The sequence below is a fragment of the Galeopterus variegatus genome, unplaced genomic scaffold, assembly GCF_000696425.1.
Source record: "Galeopterus variegatus unplaced genomic scaffold, G_variegatus-3.0.2 Scaffold1599, whole genome shotgun sequence".
Classification (NCBI taxonomy): Eukaryota; Metazoa; Chordata; class Mammalia; order Dermoptera; family Cynocephalidae; genus Galeopterus; species Galeopterus variegatus.
The window spans coordinates 115,220-137,370 of NW_007727710.1; the positions used below are offsets into that span (position 1 = coordinate 115,220).

General features: G+C 35.6%; 1 protein-coding gene across 1 annotated transcript in view; it reads right to left on the reverse strand.

The window, feature by feature from the left end:
* The window catches only part of TRPC5 (transient receptor potential cation channel, subfamily C, member 5), a 120,000-nt gene that overhangs the window by 2,426 nt on the left and 95,423 nt on the right, over positions 1 to 22,151 (reverse strand). Inside the window, exons 8-10 of the mRNA XM_008577920.1 lie at positions 2,866 to 3,069; positions 2,584 to 2,625; positions 651 to 740 (exon numbers count right to left, since the gene is read on the reverse strand). Of these exons, the coding sequence (XP_008576142.1) occupies positions 651 to 740; positions 2,584 to 2,625; positions 2,866 to 3,069 (336 nt within the window). The remainder of the gene's footprint in view (positions 1 to 650; positions 741 to 2,583; positions 2,626 to 2,865; positions 3,070 to 22,151) is intronic.

Genomic DNA, 22,151 nt, shown 5'->3' on the forward strand with positions numbered 1-22,151 from the left:
ATATATATTCTAGGACAGTGTCTCTCAACCTTGGCACTATTGACTTGTGGGGCTGGATAATTCTTTGTTGTGGGAGGCTGTCCTGTTCATTGTAGGATGTTTAGTAGCAACCAACCTTGTCTCTACCCACTAGATGCCACTGTGACAAACAAAAGTATGTCCAGACATTGCCAAATGCGCCCTGGGGAACAAAATTGTCCGTCATTGAGAATCATTGTTCTAGGCTAATACCAAAAGTAGAGTTTTTAATGTTTAATCGTAGAGTTTCTTAAGGCCTTACATTTAATAATAGATTTTTGGTCTTTACCTCATATCTTAGGCAGCTTCCCTTTGCTATCTTGCCCCTCACCTTATGTCTTTGCCATATCATTTAAAGCATTCAATTCCCACACTGAGAAACACCCAGAATATTAAAATAATGCATAGGGCAGATTTCTTTTGTTCATAAAACTGATTGTGGCAAAATTTGATTGGTAAAATCTTTCCATCTGCTGGATGACAATTCTGAGAGAGAGAACAAGAATCGTAGCTGGTTTTGCTGTATTATAGGCAGGTGAAATGCCATCACCAGAAAACTCAAACACTGTGAAGATTAAATGATGCTTAAGAAATATGAAATGAAAAATTAAACCATTTCATGATTAAATTACCTTAAAATTCTCCTCTGTTAGCCCCTCATTTGTTTTGGAATTTCTTATCATAGCAGCCACGTATCTTTTGACTAAATTCCTGATAACTTCCTAGAATTAAAAAAACATGAAGAACCGTTCAGTTTCCTTCTCAGGCTCTCAGTAAAATAAGAAACTAACACAGGAAATAAAACATGCTTAGACCATCTCTGCAACAGAAAATCCTCATAGGATCCAGCCATTTTCTGCAAAAAGAAAAAATGAGTTAAGTCCATTGGCTAACGAATTATTGTGTCTCTGAACTTGGAGGCAGAGTGAGCCAGCAAAATCAAATCCACTCTAAAAGAAAATTTGCCAACCAAGCATAAGGTAAGCATGTATTCACATTTATAGAATAATGGGAGTGGAATATTCATTGAATGGTCATAGTCAATATCCTTTTCCTGCGGGCTGGCTTAAACTTTAACTCTCCTGGTAAAATGAGTTTTTCCTCCTTTTATAAACTTGGGAGAGTCATTCTTCACAGTCACTAAGTCTGCTCGTTTTACTCAGAGTCTATCTACACTTCTCCTTTACAAGGATGGCCTCTTTTTACTTAGCCTCTGGGGGAATGGTACAGACATGGTCACTATGATTTGTATTAGTGATGGTTATGATGATAGCTACCACTCATTATAATGTGTTAGGCACTGTGCTAGGCAAAACACACAAACACACACAACACACACTCACCACTCAATTTTCACAACACTGTAAGTTAAGTTTTATTATTTTCATTCCCATTTTACAAACGAAGCTGAGTCCTAGTGAAGCTGACTCGTCCAAGGTTATACAACTAGTAAATGTCAAAATCAGAATTCAATTCTACTTTAATCTGATTTATGGTCATAACAGCCAATGCTATATTTATTACTTCTATTGCTATGTGAACTTGAAGAAGTCACTAAGATGCCCAAGAACAAATTTTTTATGAGGACTATGAAGCTGAAAATGAAGGCAATGAATCTTGCCTAAGATTTATTATCGCAAAAATGTGTTGGAGACGGGAGTAGTGAGAAGGGTTATCTACCGAAAACTGTATTTGTTGTTTCTCTTTGTTAGTTATGGCCTTGGAGGAACAAAGTTAGGGGAAATGACTTGTGGAATGGATGAATTTTCATCAGTCCTGGCAGAATATTTTTCTACTTTGGGTTTCTTTTGATCAGGAAGGTTAGAGATGGTTCTCTCTTATTTGTGATAGCAAGGATTGCTTTCAAGAGATGTTCCTGATATTTGGATACTTGGTTGTTTTCTGGCTGGTGGGAAAAGTGCTTTATGTTTATTAGATTATTTTTTTTTAAATGTTGAAGTGCTTATTTTTTATTAAAGTCATGTTGTAATTTAGGAAGACCTAAGTTCCTTACATTCAGATAAGCTTTTACTTCATTGAGGTTAGTTTCCTCCTGTTATATATTCATTACTTATTATATATTCCCATTACCATACTTTTTCTTCACAGCATATCTTACATTTCTAATGACTTAATAGTTATAATGTGTTTAATTTCTTTCATCCCTACTAGATAATAAACTTCATAAGGGCAGAAAGATGCTGTCTTTCTTGTTCAGAGTGACTTCTCTCATGTCTAGCTTAGTGTCTGATGTGCAGTAGGTACTCAAATATTTATTGACTGACTGACCAACCACATATTTTATTTAATCTCAAGGAAGATAGCTTGCTAAGTCATGGATGTTGCTGATCAAGCTGAGGCGCTGTTAAAGGGCTATGAAGAGGATTATAAAGCAGGTGATTCCACTCTGAGGAGCTATAAGCCTTTGATGGATCACAGCCTTTCTAAGCCTTCTACCCCAGTCAAATGGGATCATGTCCAGACATAGCCAGAATGGAGTTTACTTCTACTCCACAGAACTATCCACGAACTACTGTGCTTAGTCCCTGTGAGGAAGAGCTTTACCTGATAATGTTGATTTTGTATCAGGCTGTCAGCATGACGTTCCTGTAATTGAAAATGGACAGAGAGGTTACAGCAGCAGTCTCCCAGCACTCTGCCCACCACCCATCTGAATATGTTTCTAAATATTAGAACTGGAGAATGGCACAGGAGCTCCTGCCTGACAAATATCCAAAGCAAACGTAGGATGGAATGATATTATGATGTTTAAGATAGGGAGTATCACAAAGGAGGGAAAGGAGAAAACAGTTTTGTTTCAAAAGAAACCATTTTTAAAAGTCTTACTGTGAAGCTTCTCAAGTTGTGCCTTCTCCGTCTACCATCAGGGTCTCTTTTGGGGCAGAAGGTGTTGTTGAACCAGTTACCGAGGTATAGAAATGACTTGGGGCTGGGGATGATGTTGAAGGGAGGTGGCAAGGTGCCGCCTTCATCAAAGTAACTCATCCAGAGCTTTGTCCTTGCAAACTTCCACTCAATGTCGGCATGATCCTATGAAAGACAGAAGTTCAAGGTTTGGGATGAGAAACTACAAAATGCATCCATGTCTTTTTCTAAACTTTCTACCCACTTCTGTAGAGGGCAATCTGTCAGTGGCTATATATGTTCAAATTACACATACCCTGCGACCCAGTAATCTCACTTTTAAAAATGTATCTTGTCAGGGGCTGGCCAGTTAGCTCAGGTGGTTAGACAGCAGCCTCTAAGACACCAGGGTCTTTGGATCCCCACGTCAGCCATTCCCCCTGCCCGACAAACAAAACAAAAATATATATCTTATCAATATACTTTCAAAAAGATGTATACATAGGGCTGTTCCCTGTAGCACGGCTAGTAATAGCAAAACAACCTAAATACTCAACAGTAGGAGACTGGTTAAATAAATGATGTTAGATCTACAAAATGGCATGCAATATAACTACTAAAATAGAGTAGATGCATAAACATTTTATATATAGAATAGGCATGTGTGTGTATATGTGTGTGTGTGTGTGTGTGTGTGTGTATGCATCTGTCCAAGACCTGTAAGTGAAAAAGCAATATAAAGCACAATATATATTGTGTGCAATGATCCCATTTATACAACTGAAAAACCTTTTATATTACATGTTCTAACAGGTACACACTAAACTATCAATAGTTATTTTTAAGGAGTCAGATTGTGGTGGGGAGGCTTTCTTTTTTTCTTTCAAAAAAATTTAACTTTATCGAGGTATAATTTATACAGGATGAAATTTACCTACTTTAAGTGTCCAATGAGTTTTGATGTATATAACCACCATCATAATCAAGACAGACACACATACTGGTATACATTTCTAGGAGTTTTAAGACCTATATGTATTGCCATAGCCACCACCACAATCAGGATAGACAACAGTTCCATCACTCCAAAATTCCCTAGTGTTGCCCCTTTGTAATCAAATTTTCTTCAACTCCTGTCCCCTGGCAACCACTGCTGTCCTCCATCCCTAGAATTTGCCTTTTCCAAGATGTCATATAAATGGAATTATATAGTAGGTAACCTTTAGAGACTGACTTTTTTTTGGGGGGGGGGGGGCTGGCTGGCCGGTATTGGGATCCAAACCTGTGACCTTGGTAATATCAGCACCATGCTCTAACCAAGTGAGCTAACCAGCCAGTGTGAGACTGACTTATTTTTTACTCAGCATAACACCTTGCAGATTCATCTATATTTTTGTATGTATCAGGTTCATTCAGTGTTATTGCTGAGTAGTTTTTCATTACTTGAATATACCACAGTTTATTCATTTGCCTATTGAAGAATATTTGGGTTTCCAGTTTTTAGCAATTATGAATAAGGATTCAATGAACATTCATGTACAGGTTTTTGTGTGAACATAGGTTTATATTCTTAGCTTAAATATCTAGAAGTGGTATTGCTCGGTCTTATGGTAAGGGTATGTTCAGCTTTATAGTAAACTGCCAAACTGTTTTCCGGAGTGGCTATACTGTTTTCCGGAGTGGCTATACTATTTTTCATTCCCACTGGTTGCTCTATATTCTCTTCAGGGCTTGTTGGACTTTATTTTATTTTAATTTAATTTTTATTTTTTAATTTTTTTAGAAGAGTAAAAAATAGATACTTTATTATCCCAACTTCCCTCCTCAAATCTTTGTTCATTTGAAATAGCCTAGTGTTTATTTTTACATTTAGCCTTACTTTCCCACCACAAAGTCAGTCATATATTAAGAAATCAAAATAGCAAAGGTGTATTATGTGGATACATTTATCATTCTTGCTGCTAATAATTTTTACTCTAGAATGTTATTAAGCTGGAACCAGTGTGGTGTTTGGATTTTAAAAGTTTAGCTATTCTGGTATGTAGTGGGATCTTATTATGGTTTTTTTTTTTTTTTTTTTTTTTTTGGTTTTTTTTCGTGACCGGCAACGGATCGCAACCCTCAGTGTCGTGCCCGTACCGGACCGGGACCGGCAACGGGATCGCAACCCTCGATGTTGCCCCCGCTCCTCGCTCAGCCAGTGAGCGGCCGGTCTGTATGTGGGATCCGAACCCTCGGCGGGAGCGCCGCCGCGCTTCCCAAGCGGCGCACTGTAGCAGTGCACCACCGGGCTGGCCCTTATTATGGTTTTAATTTGCATTTCCCAAATGGCTAATGATGTTGAACATTTATTAATATGCTTATTTACCATCTACATATCTTTGGCGGTGAAGTATTTTTTCAGATTCTTTGCCCATTTTTATTGGGTCATTTATTTTCTTATAGGTGGATTTGAGAGTTTTAAAAAATATATACGTACATATATATATATATATATATATATATACCGAATACAAACCTTTTGTCAAATATGTGACTCACAAATATTTTCTCCCAGTCTGCATCTTGTGTTTTTATTACTTTAATTGTGTCTTTCCCAGAGCAAACTGTTTTAATTTTGATAAAGTCAAAATTGCCAAATTAATTAAATACTCAATTTATCAAAATTTTTAATAGTTGTGCTTTTTGTGTCATGTCTAGGAACTTTTTACCTAACCCAAGGTCATGAAGATTTTCTCCTTTTTTCCTCTACAACTTTTATAGTTGTAAGATTTGCATTTGCTTTCTGATCACTTTGAGTTTCATTTTTTATAAAGGATGAGGTTTACGTTTTCTTTATTTTTATGCAGTTTTAGTTTTGGTGAAATTACGCAGAAGGCACAGATAGTTAGTTCCCATACCGTCCACACACACACATATACACAGTTTCTCCTATTTTTGACATGTTAGTGTGGTACATTTGTTACAATTATGAATCAATATTGATATATTATTATTAACTTAATTTTACATTAGGGGTCCCTCTTTGTATTGTATGATTCTATGGGTTTTGCCAAATGCATAGTGTCATGTATTCACCATGATAGTATCATACAGAAAAGTATTGCTGCACTAAAAATCCTCTGTGCTTCACCTATTCATCCCTCCTGCCCTCTCTCTCCCTTCCTTGTCCCCTGAAACCCTGGGAACCACTGATTTCTTTTTTCCATTACCTCAAACATTTATCCTTTCTTTGAGTTGGAAACATTCAAAATCCTCTCTTCTAGCTAATTGAAACTATACAATAAATTGTTAATTATGGTCACCCTACAGTGCTATAGAACACTAGATATTTTTCCTCCTATCTAGGTGCATTTTTGTATCTGTTAACCAACCTCTCACTATCCCTCTTCTCCACTACCCTTTCCAGTCTCTGGTAACCACTATTCTGTTCTCTACTTCTATGTGATCAACTTTCTTAGCTTCCACATATCAGTGAGAACATGTGGTGTTTCTTTTTCTGTTCCTGGCTTACTTTACTTACCATACTGTCCTCCAAGCTCATCCATGTTGCCATGAATGACAGGATTTCATTCTGTTTTTATGTCTAAATAATATTCCATTGTGTTTATATACCAAATTTTCTTTATCTGTTCATTGATGGACACTTGGGTTTATTCCATATCTTGGCTATTGCAAATAGTGCTGCAGTAAACATGGGAGTGCAAATATCTCTTTGATGTACTGATTTCCTTTCCTTTGGATATATACCCAGATGTGGGATTGCTGGATCATATGGTAGTTCTATTTGTAGTTTTCTGAGGAATTTACAGACTGTTTTCCATATGGTTGTACTAATTAACATTCCCACCAACAGTGTATAAAGAATTGCTCTTTCTTTGCATCCTCACCAGCATTTGTTTGTTTTCTGTCTTTTTGATAATAGCCATTCTAACTGGGGTGAGATGATATCTTATTGTGATTTTGTTTTGCATTTCCCTGATGATTAGCGTTCTTGAGCATTTTTTTCATACACCTGTCGACCATCTGTATGTCTTCTTTTGAGAAATGTCTATTCAGCTCATTTGCCCATTTTTTGATTGGATTATTTGTTTTCTTGCTGTTGAGTTGTTTGAGTTCCTTGTATATTCTGGATATTAAACACTTGTCGGATGCATACTTTGCAAATATTTTCTCCTGTTCTGCAGGTTGTCCCTTCACTCTGTTGATTATTTCCTTTGCTGTGCAGGAACTTTCTAGTTTCATATAATTCCATTTGTCTATTTTTGCTTTCTTTGCCTGTACTTTTGAGGTCCTCTTCATAAAGTCTTTGCCTAGCCTGATGTACTGGAGTATTTCCCCTATGTTTTCTTATAGTAGTTTCATGGTTTCAGGTCTTACATTTAAGTCTTTAATCCATTTTGAGTTGATTTTAGTATATGATGAGAGATAGGGGTCTAATTTCATTCTTCTGCATATGACTGTCTAGTTTTCCCAGCACCATTTATTGAAGAGACTGTCCTTTCCAATGAGTACTCTTGATGCCTTTATTGAAAATGAGTTGGCTGTAATACATGGCTTTAAATAAATGATAGTGGAAAAAAAATCAACTGGGCATGCTAGACTACTAGATATCCACATTCAAAAGAATGAAGTTGAACTCCTATGTGGACAAAACAATGCAAAATGATCACAGACCTACATTTAAGATATAAAAACGATAAAACTAAAAATGTTAGGGGTAAATCTTCATGACCTTGGATAAGACAATGATTTTTTATATATGACACCTAAAGCCAAGTGACAAAAGAAAAAAATAGGTAAATTGGACCTCATCAAAGTAAAAAAACTTTTGTACTTTGAAGGACACCATAAAGAAATGGAAAGACAACCCATATAATAGAGAAAATAATTGAATGTCATATCTGATGAGGAACTTGCATCAAGACATATAAAGAACAATTTCAAGTCAACAATAAAAAGACAAATAAACCAATTAAAAAATGGGTAAGGCACTTGAATAGACATTTCTCCAAATAAGATGTACAAGTGGCCAAGAAACACCTGAAAAGATTCTCAACATCATTAGTCATTAGGGAGATTCAAATCAAAACCACAATGAGATACCACTTCATACCCACTAGGATGACTACAATAAAAAAAGACATATAATAACCAGTGTTAGTGAGGATATGGAAAAATTGGTCTCATATTCTGCTGGTGTGAATGTAAAATGGTGCAGGCACTTTGGAAAACAGTATGGCAGTTCCTCAAAAGGTTAAACATAGAGTTACCATATGACCCAGCAAATTCACTCCTATGTATATACTCAAGAGAGATGAAAACTTGTACACAAATGCTCATAGTAGCATTTTTAATAGTAGCCAAAGAATGAAAATGACCCAAATGTTCATCAACCAATAAATGGATAAACAAAATGTGGTATATTCATACAAAGAAATATTATCCGGTATTAAAAAGGAATGAAGTACTGATACATGCTATAACATTGATGAAGCTTGAAATTATTATGCTAAGTGAAAGCAGCCAGTCACAAAAGGCTGTATTGTATGATTCCATTTCTAGGAAATGATCAGAATAGACAAATTAGAAAGAATAAGTAGATTGGTGGTTGCCAGGGGCTGGTATAAAAAGGGGAATGGGGAGTAAGTGTTAAAGGGTATGGGTTTCATTTTGGAGTTAAGAAATATTTTAGAATTAGATAGTGGTGATGATTGCATATATTTGTGAATATGGTAAAACCAATGAATTGTACAGTTTAAAAGAGTGAATTATACAGTGTGTAAATTATATCTCAATAAAACTGTTATTTTTTAAAATGCAAAAGAAAAAAAAGTTGGGGATATATTTGTGCGGGTCTATGTCTAGATTCTCTATTCTGTTACAACCTATGTGTCTGTTCAGCATACTACACTGTCTTGATGACTGTAGCTATATAGTAAGTGTCAAAATTGGGTAGAGTGATTCCTTCCACTTTAATTTTTTTTTGTCAAGATTGTTTTAGCTATTCTTGGACCTGTGCCTTTCCACATAAATTTTACAAGAAGCTTGTCTATGTCTACAAAGAAGCTTACTGAGATTTTGACAGGGATTTTATGAAACTCTGGATCAATTTTGGGAGAATTAATATCTTTATTCTAATGACTCTTCTAGTCCACGAATATAGTATGTCATTTCTTTCATCGTTTTATAATTTTCAGTGTACAATTCCTGTACATGTTTTGGTAAACTTATACCTAAGTATTTCATTTTCTTTACAGCTGTCAGTGGTATGGTCTTAGTCTGTTAGTGATGCTGTAACAAAATATCATAAACTTCTGTGGATTGTAAACAGCAAAAATTTATTTCTCACAGTTCCGGAGGCTGGGAAGTCCTAGATCAAGGTGCCAGCAGATTTGATATCTGGTGAGAACCATTTCTTCGTTGTAACCTCAGATGATTAAAAAAAAAAAGGAATAAGGCAGCTCTCTGGGGCCTATTTTATAACAGCACTAATGCCATTCATGAGGGCTCTGCCTCAATGATCTAATAATCACCTCACAAAGGCTCCACTTCATACCATCACATTGTTGATTAGATTTTCAACATATGAATTTTGGGGGGACAGAAACATTCAGACCATAGCATATACTGTATTTTTAAATTTCAGTTGCAAATCGTTTATTGCCAGTATATATTAATTTTTGTGTGTTGACTTTGTATTCTGTGGTCTTGTTAAACTCATTTTTAGTGCTAACAAATTTTTTGGTAGATTCTTGAGGATTTTCAACATGCAGGATCATATCATTTCCAAATGAAGATAGTTTTCCTTCTTCCTTTCTAATCTGTATATCTTTAATGTTTTTTCTTTCCTTATTGAACTCTCTAGAGTCTTAAGCACAATGTGGAATAGAAGTAGTTAGAGTGGATATACTTTTTTTGTTACTGATCTTAGATAAAAAATCTTCAATCTTTTGCCATTAATTTTAATATTAGCTATAGATTTTTGTGGATGCCTTATATCAGGGTGTAGAAGTTACAGTCTATTCTTAGTTTGTTGAGACCTTTATTTTAAAAAAATCATAAATGTATATTGATCAGTTGGTATGATCAAGGGGTTTTTCTTGTTTAAACTGTTAATTTCTGGGAATGCATTTCCCAGATAAATACCATTGGGTCATTTAAGGGTAGTTTTGCTGGATATAGAATTCTTAGTTGGCAGTTATTTGCTTTAAGTATTTTGTATACATCATCACAATGACTACTAATACCCATGGTTTTTGATGAGAAATCAGCTGTTATCTTATTGAGGATCTCCTGTACACGATGGAGTCATTTTAATCCTATTGCTTTTAAGATTCTTTCTTTGTCTATAACTTTGACAATTTGACTATGATGTGAATCTCTTAGTATTTATCCTACAAGGAGTCCTCAAACTCTTTGATGTGTGAATTAATTTTTTCATCAAATTTGGGAAGATTTTGTCCATTGTTTATTTTTTCTGCCCTTTTTTTCTCCTTCTGGAATTCCCATTACGTGTATGTTGACACATTTGATGGTGTCCCACAAATCTCTGAGGTTCTGTTCATTTTTCTTCATCCTTTTTCCTTCTGTTCCCAAGACAGGACATCTTAATTGACCTATCTTCAAGTTGATTATTTCTTGTGCCAGCTCAAATCTGCAGTTGAGCCTCTCTAGTGACTTTTTTCATTCTGTTATTGTGATTTTCAAGTCTAGAATTTCGATTTGATTCTGTTTTATAATTTCTATTAATTTATTAATTTTCTCTATTAGGTGAGACATTGTACTCATATTTTAATTTTTTTATAAATAATTTCCTTTAATTCTTTGAGTGTGATTAAAATAACTGGTTTAAAGTTGTTATCTAGTAAATCCAACATCTGAGCTTCCTCAAGGACAATTTCTATTGACATCTTTTTCTCCTGTATATGGACCATACTTTCCTATTTTTTGCATGTTTTGTCATCTTTTTTGCTTAAAACCAGACATTTTAAACAATATAATGTGACTACTGTGGAAATCTGATCCCCTCCCACCAGGGTTTGTTTTTGTTGGTGTTTATTTAGTGACTTTCTCTGAATAATTCTGTTAAGTTTGTATTCTTTGTCATAGGAAGCCACTGAAGTGTCTTCTCAATTAGCCTAGTGCTCAGTTAATGATTGCACAGAGATTCCATTAAATGCCTTGAATCAGTAAGTCTCCCATTCTTTGCTAAGGGACTCATGCATTGTGACACACCTTCCACGCTCCTGCAGTTTAAAACTCTGCTTTAGCCTTTCTTTACTGCTTGGGAAGGACTTAAGGTTATAAAATAACAGAGGTAATTTTTTTTGAGGCAGATATATTACATGTTATTGGATAAATTTGCTTAAGTTTTCTTGGCAGTTAAATAAAAAAGGAGGGCTGACCCCGTGGCTCACTCTGGAGAGTGCGGCGCTGGGAGCGCTGAGGCTGCGGGTTTGGATCCTATATAGGGATGGCCGGTGCGCTCACTGGCTGAGCGTGGTGTGGGCGACACCAAGCCAAGGGTTACGATCCCCTTACCGGTCACAAAAAACAAACAAACAAAAACAACAACAAAAAATAAATAAATAAAAAAGGAAAACAGCCTGAATCAGTTATCATGTTTTAGTTGTTCTGACAAAAAAAAAAAAAAAATGAATGTATCTGCAGAGACAATATATATTTTTTTTTTCTGGAATCATTGCTACAGATAGATACTCTGGGGAAAAATGGGTTCTGGAATATGGAAATAATATAGCTTTCTCTGTCAAAAGCTTGCAGTGTAAGGACAAAATGAAAATCTCTGTATTTACTAGCACATGAGATTTTAAAAAGGACAGTGTATTAGTCGATTTTGTGTTGCTATAACAGAAATACCTGAGACTGGGTAATTTATAAGGAACAGAGGTTTATTTGGCTTATGATTCTGGGACAGCTGCATCTGGCATGGGCCTCAGGCTGCTTCTATTCATGGTGGAAAGTGGCAGCAGCTGGCGGGTACAAGCAGATCACATGGTGAGAGAGGAAGTAAGAGAGAGAGAGAGAGGAGGTGTCAGGGTCTTTTAAACAACCAGCTCTTGTGGGAATTAGAGAGCGAGATCTCACTCAGGTCCCCCTCCTCCAGGGAGAGCATTAATCCATTCATAGGGATCGGCCCCCATAATTCAAACAGCTCACAACACTGCCACATTGGGGATCGGATTTTCCACATGAGTTTTGGCGGGGACAGCACATCCAAACTCAATCAGACAGTTATGCCTTACAATGTTGGTTTGGAGTGGTTTTTGAATATGCATTCAGTCTGTGCATGAATCCTAGAATTTGCTCATTGGCCTTCCAGATATTCCATGAAAGCTTTCATTTTGCTCTCCAAGCAGTGCTTGGCTGTCATATTAAAGGAATGAATGATTGAGTTCAAGAATGACATTCAATAGAATAGGAATTTTTACACCTGATTCCATGGATGAAGTTAATGGGATTAATGGATCTATTAAAATTGTGCATAAAATATTGAGTGTTTTGCATTTTTCTGTACTTTCATCATATTCTCAAAGGAGTCTGCATTCCTGAAAATGGTTAAGAACCACGGAACTGGAGGATTGTGTTGACTTCTGAGATCCCCATTGCCTGTTTCTGAGTAAGAGATACTAACCAGCTGTTACTGGTTAAATTGAAGATAGCTCTCTTTTCTAAGAGTGACTAAATTGCTTTAGGTCAAGTGAGCGGTAAATTCAAAATAAAAGTGAAGCCTCTAGATTGAAATTAGGTACTTATTAGACCCACTGCTAGGTTTTGTTATTTAATGAGTTAATAAGCACATATATTATCATCACATATTTGTTTTTCATATTTTGATAACTGTACTTCAATATGATTTCTTTCTTTTGTAATTTTATATATTTTATTTTGATGTAGCCTATTTTAGCTATTTTCTCTTTTGTCGCTTGTACTTTTGCTGTCTTAATCTAAAAAACCATTGCCTAACTTAAGGTCATGAAGATTTACTCCTGTGTTTTCTTCTACGAGTTTATTTTTTAGCAACAGCTCTATTGAGATATATTCCACATACCATAAAATTAATATTTTAAAATGTACATTTTAGTAGTTTTTAATATATTTACAAGGTTCAGCAACTATCACCACTATCTAGTTTCAGAACATTTTCATCACTCCAAAAAGAAACCAATTAGCAGTCACTTCCCAGCACTCCCTCTTTACCATCCCCCATCTCTGTCAACCACTAGTCTACTTTTGTCTCTATGGATTTATCTGTTTTGAACATTTTGTATAAATGGAATTATACAATATTGGTCCTTTATGTGTGGATTCTTTCACTAGCATAATGTTTTTAAAGTTTACACATGTTGTAACATGAGCCAGCACTTCATTCCTTTTTATGGCTGAATAATATTCCATTATATGGAAAAATCACATCTAGTCTGTCCATTCATCAGTTGATGGCCATTTGGGTTATTTCCACTCTTTTCTATTATGAATATGCTGCTATGAATATTTGTGTACCAGTTTTTATGGAGGCATATGTTTTCAATTCTTTTGGGTATAAACCTAGGGATGGAATTGCTGGCTCCTATGGTAACTATTTGAGGAATTTCCCTACTGTTTTCCAAAGCAGCTACACAATTGTACTTTCCTAGCAGCAATACATGAGGGTTCTAATTTCTCCACATCATCACCAACACTTGTTACCCTCTGTGTTTTTTATTATAGCCACCCTAGTGGGTATGGCGTGCTATTTCATTCTGGTTTTAATTTGCATTTTCCTCATGATGAATGATGTTGAGCATGTTATCATGTGCTCATTGGCCATTTGTATATCTTATTTGGAGAAACGTCTTTTCATATCCTTTGCCCGTTTTAAAAATTGGGCTGTTTTGTATTATTGAGTTATAAACATTCTTTGTATGTTCTGGATACTAGTCCCTTATTAGGTCTATAATTTGCAAATGTTTTCTTTCATTCTGTGAGTTGTCTTTTCATCATCTTGATGGTATATATTGAAGCACAAAATTTTTTAATTTTGATGAAGTCCAACTTACAAATTATCTCATAATGTGTGCTTTTGGTGTCATAACTACGAAAACACTGCCTAATCCATGGTCACCAAGATTTACTCCTTGGTTTTCTTCCAAGAGTTTCATCTCTTACATTTAGGTATTTGTTCCATTTAGAGTTAGCTCTACTTCATTCTTTTGCATGTGGATACCCAGCTGTTCCAGCACCATTTGTTGAGAAGACAAGTCTTTCTCCATTGAATTGTCTTGACAAAAACTCAATTGACTATAAAAAAATAAGATATTTCTTCTGAACCTTCAATTCTATTCCATTGATCTATATGTCTATCCTCATGGCAGCACCACACTGTTTTGATTGCATAGATTTGTAGTAAGTTTCGAAACTGGGAAGTGTAGTTCTCAAAGTTTGTTAATCTTTCTCAAGATTGTTTTGGCTATTTAGAGTCCCTGGCATTTCCATATGAATTTTAGGAGCAGCTTGTCAATTTCTGCAAAAGCAAACTATATTTTTTATATACTTAAATGTATTATTCTAGATAAGGAATCTAAAGGCTTCACAAGTCAGTCAAAAAGATCCATGCCACTAAAAAATTAAGAAGACACTATTATTATTATTATTATATTGTTTTTTTAAAATATAGCAGCATTTTTTAATAAGAGGAGACAATTGGAAACAATTCAAAATGTCTAGTATTAAGTTACACTGGTTAAATGTATTATTATATAAGATGGCTGTTTCTTATACATAATTAAGTGAAAAAAGCAAATTTTAAGCATCTGGCTATATTTATAGATGTGTAATACTAATGTTAACACTATATATATATATTTTTACATATTACATATATAAAGTAATGTGTTAACATTTGTTATCTCTGGATGATGGATATCTGCTTTAAATTTTTTTTAGATTAATTTTATTATTTGTTTTTAATAACGAACCTATATTGCGTTTGAGAAAAAGGGGAGAAGGATTTATTTTAATCAAAACTTTGCTTTTTTAATAAAAGTTTTAGAAGACACCTTTAATTAACATATTAGGTATCCATGGAAAGCTTTCCTATCACTCTGCACCTTACACATATTTCTATTAAAGGTTAAACTTTACATTAAAAACAGGGTGTTTTGACTGATGTTGGAAAATTGGGATATTGGGATAACTTACACTGAGATGGCAGGAGTGATGACAATTTTTTTTTAATGACCTCACCTTTCCATTCCCCAACTATTGCCAAAGAATACATCACTCCTGAGGGAAAATTTTGTGAAAGCAAAGCAAAAAAGATAGCACTAGAAGAAACACTGAACTCTGTATCACCTTATTTCATCCTGATGACAAATTCATAACAAGTCTGCATGCTTTATCTATCTTTCCGTCTGTCTGTCCATCCTAGAATTAGAATTTACAAATTACATGGTCATCACAGGGATAAATACTGACATTTTATTGAGTTAAAAAATGAAGCCATTCTTTTTGAGGCAGAAAATAAATCTAATTTAGCTGATTGGTTTGAAAATGTTGATTGGCTTTTCCAGTTAGGATACATAACAGATATTTTCTGTAAATTGCTAAATCTGCAGCTTTAAAGTTTTGGTAAAATTATATTTAAAGCATGTGATAAGACAAAAAGCATTTTATAAAAAATGTCCTATTGGTAAAGGTGTATTAAAGTTATTAAAATTTCTATTTTCCATATCATGAATTGTGTTTAGTATGTTGGGTTAAACACAGTGCCTCTAAGTAAAAGAGTAATTGGTACATTTAATAATTATTTGATAAAATTTTAGTAAAGGATTTTTGGTTTTATCTCAAAGCATAAGGCTTAAAATAAAAATTATTATCTCAGTTTTTGTGGATAAGGGATCTGGGTGTGGCAAAGTTGTGTGCCTCTGGCTCAAGCTCTCTTGCAAGGCTATAATCAAGGTTTTGGCTAGAGCTAACATCTCATCTGAATACTGAACTGAAGGAGGATTTTCTTCCAAACTCACTTACATGGTTGTTGGCTGGATTCAGTTCCTCGTGGGCTGTTGGACTAAGGACCTTAGTCCCTTGCTGGCTGTTGGCCAGAGGCCTGCCTCAGTTCCTTGCCATGCGGGCCTCTCCATATGGCAGCTCATAACATGCTAGCAGGCTTCCCTCAGAATGAGAGAGGGAGAGAAAAGCCACAATCTTATTGTAACCTAATCTTGGAAGTGACTTCACTTTTGCCATATTTTTTTTTCTTTTGGCTTTTAAAAGGTATAATTGACAAAAATTGCATTTTGTTTATAGTGTACATGATTTTTGATATATGTATACATTGAGAAATGATTAAATCAAGCTAATTAACATATACATCATTTCACATAATTACATTTTTTTGTGGTGAGAACATGTAAGATCTAGTCTCTTCGCAATTTCAAGTATATAATACATTATTATTCACTATAGTCACAGTGCTATACAATAATCTCCAGACTTTTGCCATATCCTCTTTGTTAGATGTGAGTCTCTAGGTCCAGCCCACACTCAAGGGGAGAGGATTGCATAGGGATCAAATATCAGGAAGCGGAGATCATAGGGTTCCATCTTAAAGGCTACCTACCACAGTAGCGATTCCCAGAAATCGAGAAACTGAATGACTGTAATCTGGGATAACAAATCCTTTAAGTCGGGTGGTTCTTAAGTCTTTGCCTTCAATAAAATTTAAGGAGAACCTAATCAAGCTGTCAGATGATGGATTATTAAAAATATTATTTTATGAAAAGTCATTATATGACTTTTTGGCACACAACTCTGAATTCAAAAAAACTGAGTGACAATGGCATAATAAAACTCTATTCATTCACATATACCTGATATAAAAAGTTTTCTTAGCACTTAATTTTATAAAGATGGGAACTAAAAATATAATTAATGCTGAATCTTATTCCTGAATATTACTCAATATTCATCTACGAATATAATAACTAGTTGGAACAAAAGCTCCATTCATATCTTTAACAAATACGTTTTCAATAAAAATGTAATTTTACATGTAATAATTATCAAAAATTCTATTTGTGTTCTTTTGAGCAGTTTTGTACTACTAATAATTGAATGATAACTAAATTCAGAAGAATGGTTTTAACATTAGCTTATGGCTACAGGGAATAAAAAATTAAATTTCAATTTATACTTTTGTTATGAAGAAATATGACAAGGTAATAAAAAATAATAAAAGACTTCGAATGTAAAAATTATATAACATTAGGGTAAAATCCTGTGGGGATATAATAGAATGGAAGTAAGAATTCAAAGAGAAAAAGGAATGATGTAAACATTCTGCTCTTAAAGAAGAGTTTAGTCATTTATTTTTTAAACATATGGTTATGAGTAACAAGTTGCTGTGGTATTCAGATTCCACTGGATACATTTAAATGAGTAATTGCATAGTTTTTTTTCAAATGTCAATGTCTACCATATTCCAGAAATTACATCTTTTGCACCTGTTTGAACTTAAGATGAAAAATTTAGACATCAGTCCAAAAGTATATATGGAGATACATAAATTTTTTTTCCAAATTTATTAGCGGATATGCCAGAAAAATTTTGAATGCCCTTGATGAGAATCTGAACTAAGACAGCTTCAATATATAAATTGCGCACACACATGCACACACATGATTGTAGCTATAATAACTTTCACTGTCCTTTAATCCTGCCATGGGGAAATGGTGTTGCTGTAGGCAATTTAGGTTGCAGAGGAGGAGAGGAGGTTAGAGCAGTATGAAATAGTGAGAGGAAACATGCCATTGTAGCAGGGGTGTGCGAGTCAAACAAACCATGGTTTGGAATACTGCTCTGCTACTTATTAGCTGTGTGACCTCAGACCAATAAATTCAAGTATTCAAGTCATGGTTTCCTCAAATGTAAAAATGCAGGGAGAGGAATACCTACCAAGCCGAATTACTGTAGAAGTCAATGTCAATTCTTAGGCTATGCCTGTTATGTAGTAAGAACTATGTAATTGTTGGTTCCTTCCCCTATATTTCTGAACCTATAATACCAAAAACAAAGCTTGAATTCTTATTTTACCATTCGATGGCCCAGAATAGCCAACCTGCCATCCTTGGAAATACATTTATGTTTCTCTAGCACAGCTCTTAAAATGAAGTAGTTTCTTAAAATGAACTGAGTCACATTTTCAAAACATAGAGTTCTATCTCTAGCCATATTAAAAAAAAAAGAATGATGATACAACTCATGTGGGTATTCAGTTATTTTCTAATGAACTTGGCTAGATGCCCTAGTATCTAGAAATCCTCTTTTTAAAAAAAATCCCTGTGTGAGTTTAGCTTTTTGTTTTTATGTGTTTTAAGCAATAACAGTTATGTCCTATTTTTTTTTTTTTTTTTTGTAAAATTGTTTTCTAAAGGTCTGGTGTGGGGGATTATTTGATTTTGACAAAGAATGAAAACATGCAGTGGGCCAAGTTATAAACCATAGGCAACTATTTTTGAACTTAGAAGGCTTTCTGGAATGTCTCATCGCATCTACCCCACTCAGGTAAAGATACAATTTTAGCTAAGCATTTTGAAAATGGCTCATGGACCCCAATTGCTACCATTCCATTCCCCTGGTGCTCAAGTGACCTCAGGTTGGGAATTACTATATAATAATTTAGCAGAGAAGGTACTGCAAATAATCCTCTCAACAGTCTTTTCATTAATCGTGTATCAATTCATTATCCACCTATCCATTTATTCATTGATTCCTGTGTTGAGCAACTACCATCTTCCTGTCATTTTGCTAGGTGTTGGGTCCGGACAGATGACTGTCCAGTGGTGGTGGTGGGAATACCACACAGAACACACAGTATGGAGGTAGCACCTGAATCCTAAATATCAGCAAATAATAGACAACCTGGCAGAATTGGTTAAACAGGGTGAGCTGTTAATTGATGAGTAAGATAAGCATTCATTCATACATTCATTCATTCAGCAAATTTGTGGTGACTGCCTGCTACATGCTAGGTGTTGGGATTATAGCAGTGAACAATATGGACAACAATATTATTTGGTGCATAGAAATCTATTTTATTTACAACCCTTCGTCTAAATTGAATTGTAAGATTATGAATGTGGTTTTTGTATATATTTACTAAAACTTACCTAAATATATAGATTTTCATTTGTCTGCATGGGACTAGTCTTTTAGCTTATGTGACAGAAAAATCAGACATTGGCTCTTCCCTTGGTGGTGATGCTTTGTCAAACTCTCTGTCCTACCCTTTCTACCCAACTATGACTTGGGAACATGTTCCCAGATCAGCCCCTGGCTGGGTGCTTTTGTGGTCCTGTCTCTTCCCAACATTCCAAAATTTTTAGGGCTTTTGTGCTAACATAATGTTCACTTAATGACGTATAGCCTTTTAGATGTTTTCTAATTCATGTGCGTGCTCTGCATTGCCTTAGAGATTGTGCTCTGCATTGTCTTTGCGCTGCTATAGAGCAAACCAGGGCTTCTATTTCTTTTTCTTTCTTTCTTTTTCTTTTTAAAGATGACCAGTAAGGGGATCTCAACCCTTGGCTTGGTGTTGTCAGCACCACGCTAAGCCAGTGAGCCAACGGGCCATCCCTATATAGAATCCGAACCCGTGGCCTTGGTGTTATCAGCACCGCACTCTCCCGAGTGAGCCACAGGCCGGCCCCAGGGCTTCTATTTCTTTTAGCTCCTTTCACAGTGCCAGTGTAATATACTCTGATGGTAGAGCACACCCTCAAATGTTGACTTGCTCAGATTCTGAGCACATGGCCATAGCTAGGTCAAATGAACATGTCTGTTCAATTTCACATTTCTGAAGAAATCCAAGCTTAAGGTTATTTTCCTTATGATCAAACTACAAAGCCAATTTCCCACCAGTTTTTGACAAAGTCTTATGAACTCTCTCAGATCTCCTGCCAACGACCATCTTGCCTAGCAAATTGAAAAACTTTATCACATAATGCAAAGGGAGCATGGCAGGTACAAACTCAGCAAAAGCAGAGCTAATAATAAGCCTTAAGGAGAAGGGCTTCCGAGAATCTTGGGCCCTATGGCAGGATGGTTGGAGCAATATTTTGGGCAAGGGTACATTTTGGCATCCTTTAACTAGTAGCTATTTACTTCACTTAAGTATAAGACCAGTTCTGTTTCCCTTTGATAGGAAAGCAACACAAATCACTGTGACATACATACCCCAAAGACAGGTGAGATAATTCATTTTTTTCTGACATCTCAAGGGAAGTCTACCTCACTTGGACTGGTTTCTTCTTCTGGCAGAATTCAGGGCGTGTTTATCAAATGTGCGTGTGTATCAAAATCATATGGCTCATTTGTTAAAAATGCTGATTTATTTATTTATATTCAGCCTCAGAGCCAAAAATGCAATTTTAAAAAGATGTAAGCATTTTAAAGATATTCTAATTTTTAAACTCCATTTGTTTCAATTCATTTAAAAAAATGTACATGAATCTTCAAAATACAGAAGTAGATCAGGCCTTCCTCAACCACTTGTAGGCCCTGAAGCAGACAAAATTCCTTTGATGAGTATTCCCATACCTCTCGATGCTCTCCCTTGTAACTTATGACCTGTGTGCAGTGGTCTAGCCAGGAGCCAGTTGCCTGTCACAAAAAAGTCAGCAATCCTTCTGTCCTCCCTAAGGTTTCTAGATGGTTAGTATTTACTGTTCTATTCATTCTGGGGCCTGCTGGGAATTACTTTGATATTCGTTTATTTAGAGTGGAGCCCTCATGGCAACCTCAACTTAAGTGTACAAACTCAGCTACAAAACATCAGGGTCAAAAAGAGAGCTCTGCCTCCAGCTGTAACTCACTGCCCATCCATTGCCCCCAACATTCCCCTGCACCCTACTACTGATGCCTCTTGATAGCACATTTAACCCTTCTCAAACTGCAAGAGCTCCCTCAGTGTGTGTTACGAACAGGTCCTTCTCCCTACTGAACATGTGCCGTGGTCTAGTGGGCAGCCGTTATGTCTGTTTCTCCCCCAGATGGGGACCACAAAGCAGAGAAGACATTACAGAATATGCCTATATTTGAGCTAGGCCTTGAGAGATTGGCAGCATATCTCCAGGCAGAGACAGAGGGAAAGAACTTTCAGAAAGAGGTGAAAGTAAGAAAAGTCAGGAAGGGTATAGAGGTTCAACCAAATGAACTAATTGGGATTTGTTTATATCAGTGGTTCTCAAACTTCAGTGGGTATCAGAATCACCTGAGGTGCTTGCTAAAATGCAGATTCTTGGGTCCCACTGCACATCTACAAAAACTGATGCTCTGGGAGTGGGAGGCCTAAGAATCTACACTGTTTAACAAGTTTCTTTGGGTGATTTTGATGTAGGTGGTTGTCGACCACACTTTAAGAAACACTAATTCAGGGATTCTACCTTCTGGTCCAGATATATTCACAAGCCAAAGCAGCTAACCAGCAGTTCTTCCTCCTTCCTACCCCCTACCCACCCCACTTTCATCTCTCAGTTGACAGACAGTGGGAAGTAGGTATAATTTGTGCATCCCTGGTGATATTGTTATCAGGCCATACAGCAATATGAGCAATATGTTTATCACAGCTCTATTTACAATAGACAAGAGTTGGAACCAACCTAAATGCCCATCATTGGATGACTGGATAAGGAAAATGTATATATACACAAGGAATACTACTCTGTCATGAAAAAGAAAAATACTGCCATTCATAGCAACATGGATAAACTTAGAGAAAATTATGTTAAGTGAAATAAGCCAGGTACAGCAAGAGAAATACCACATGTCCTCACTCATAAGTGGGAGCTAAAAAAAAAAAGAATAGATAAAGAAAGAAAGATAAACAATCACAATAATTTGCTGAACTTTCAAAAGGAGAGGACACAATTGAGACCCATAGAAGTGGGAAAGTGGGAGTGGGAGGGGAGTTTCTGAGAAATTGGTAAAGGGCCACAAAAAATGATTATAATGTGTAAGGTTGAATGTATTAATTATCCTTATTTGAGCATTACATATTGTGCACAGGTATTGATATTCAATACTGTACCCTGCAGATATGTACAATCAACTGTTTCAATTAAAAAAAATTTAAATTTTAAAACAAAGAAAATTATATAAATTTCAAATTACAGTGCCCATAAATAAAGTTTATTGGCACATAGCCATGGCCATTCATTTATGTATTGTCTATAGCTGTTTTTGTGTTACAACTGCAGAACTGGGTAGTT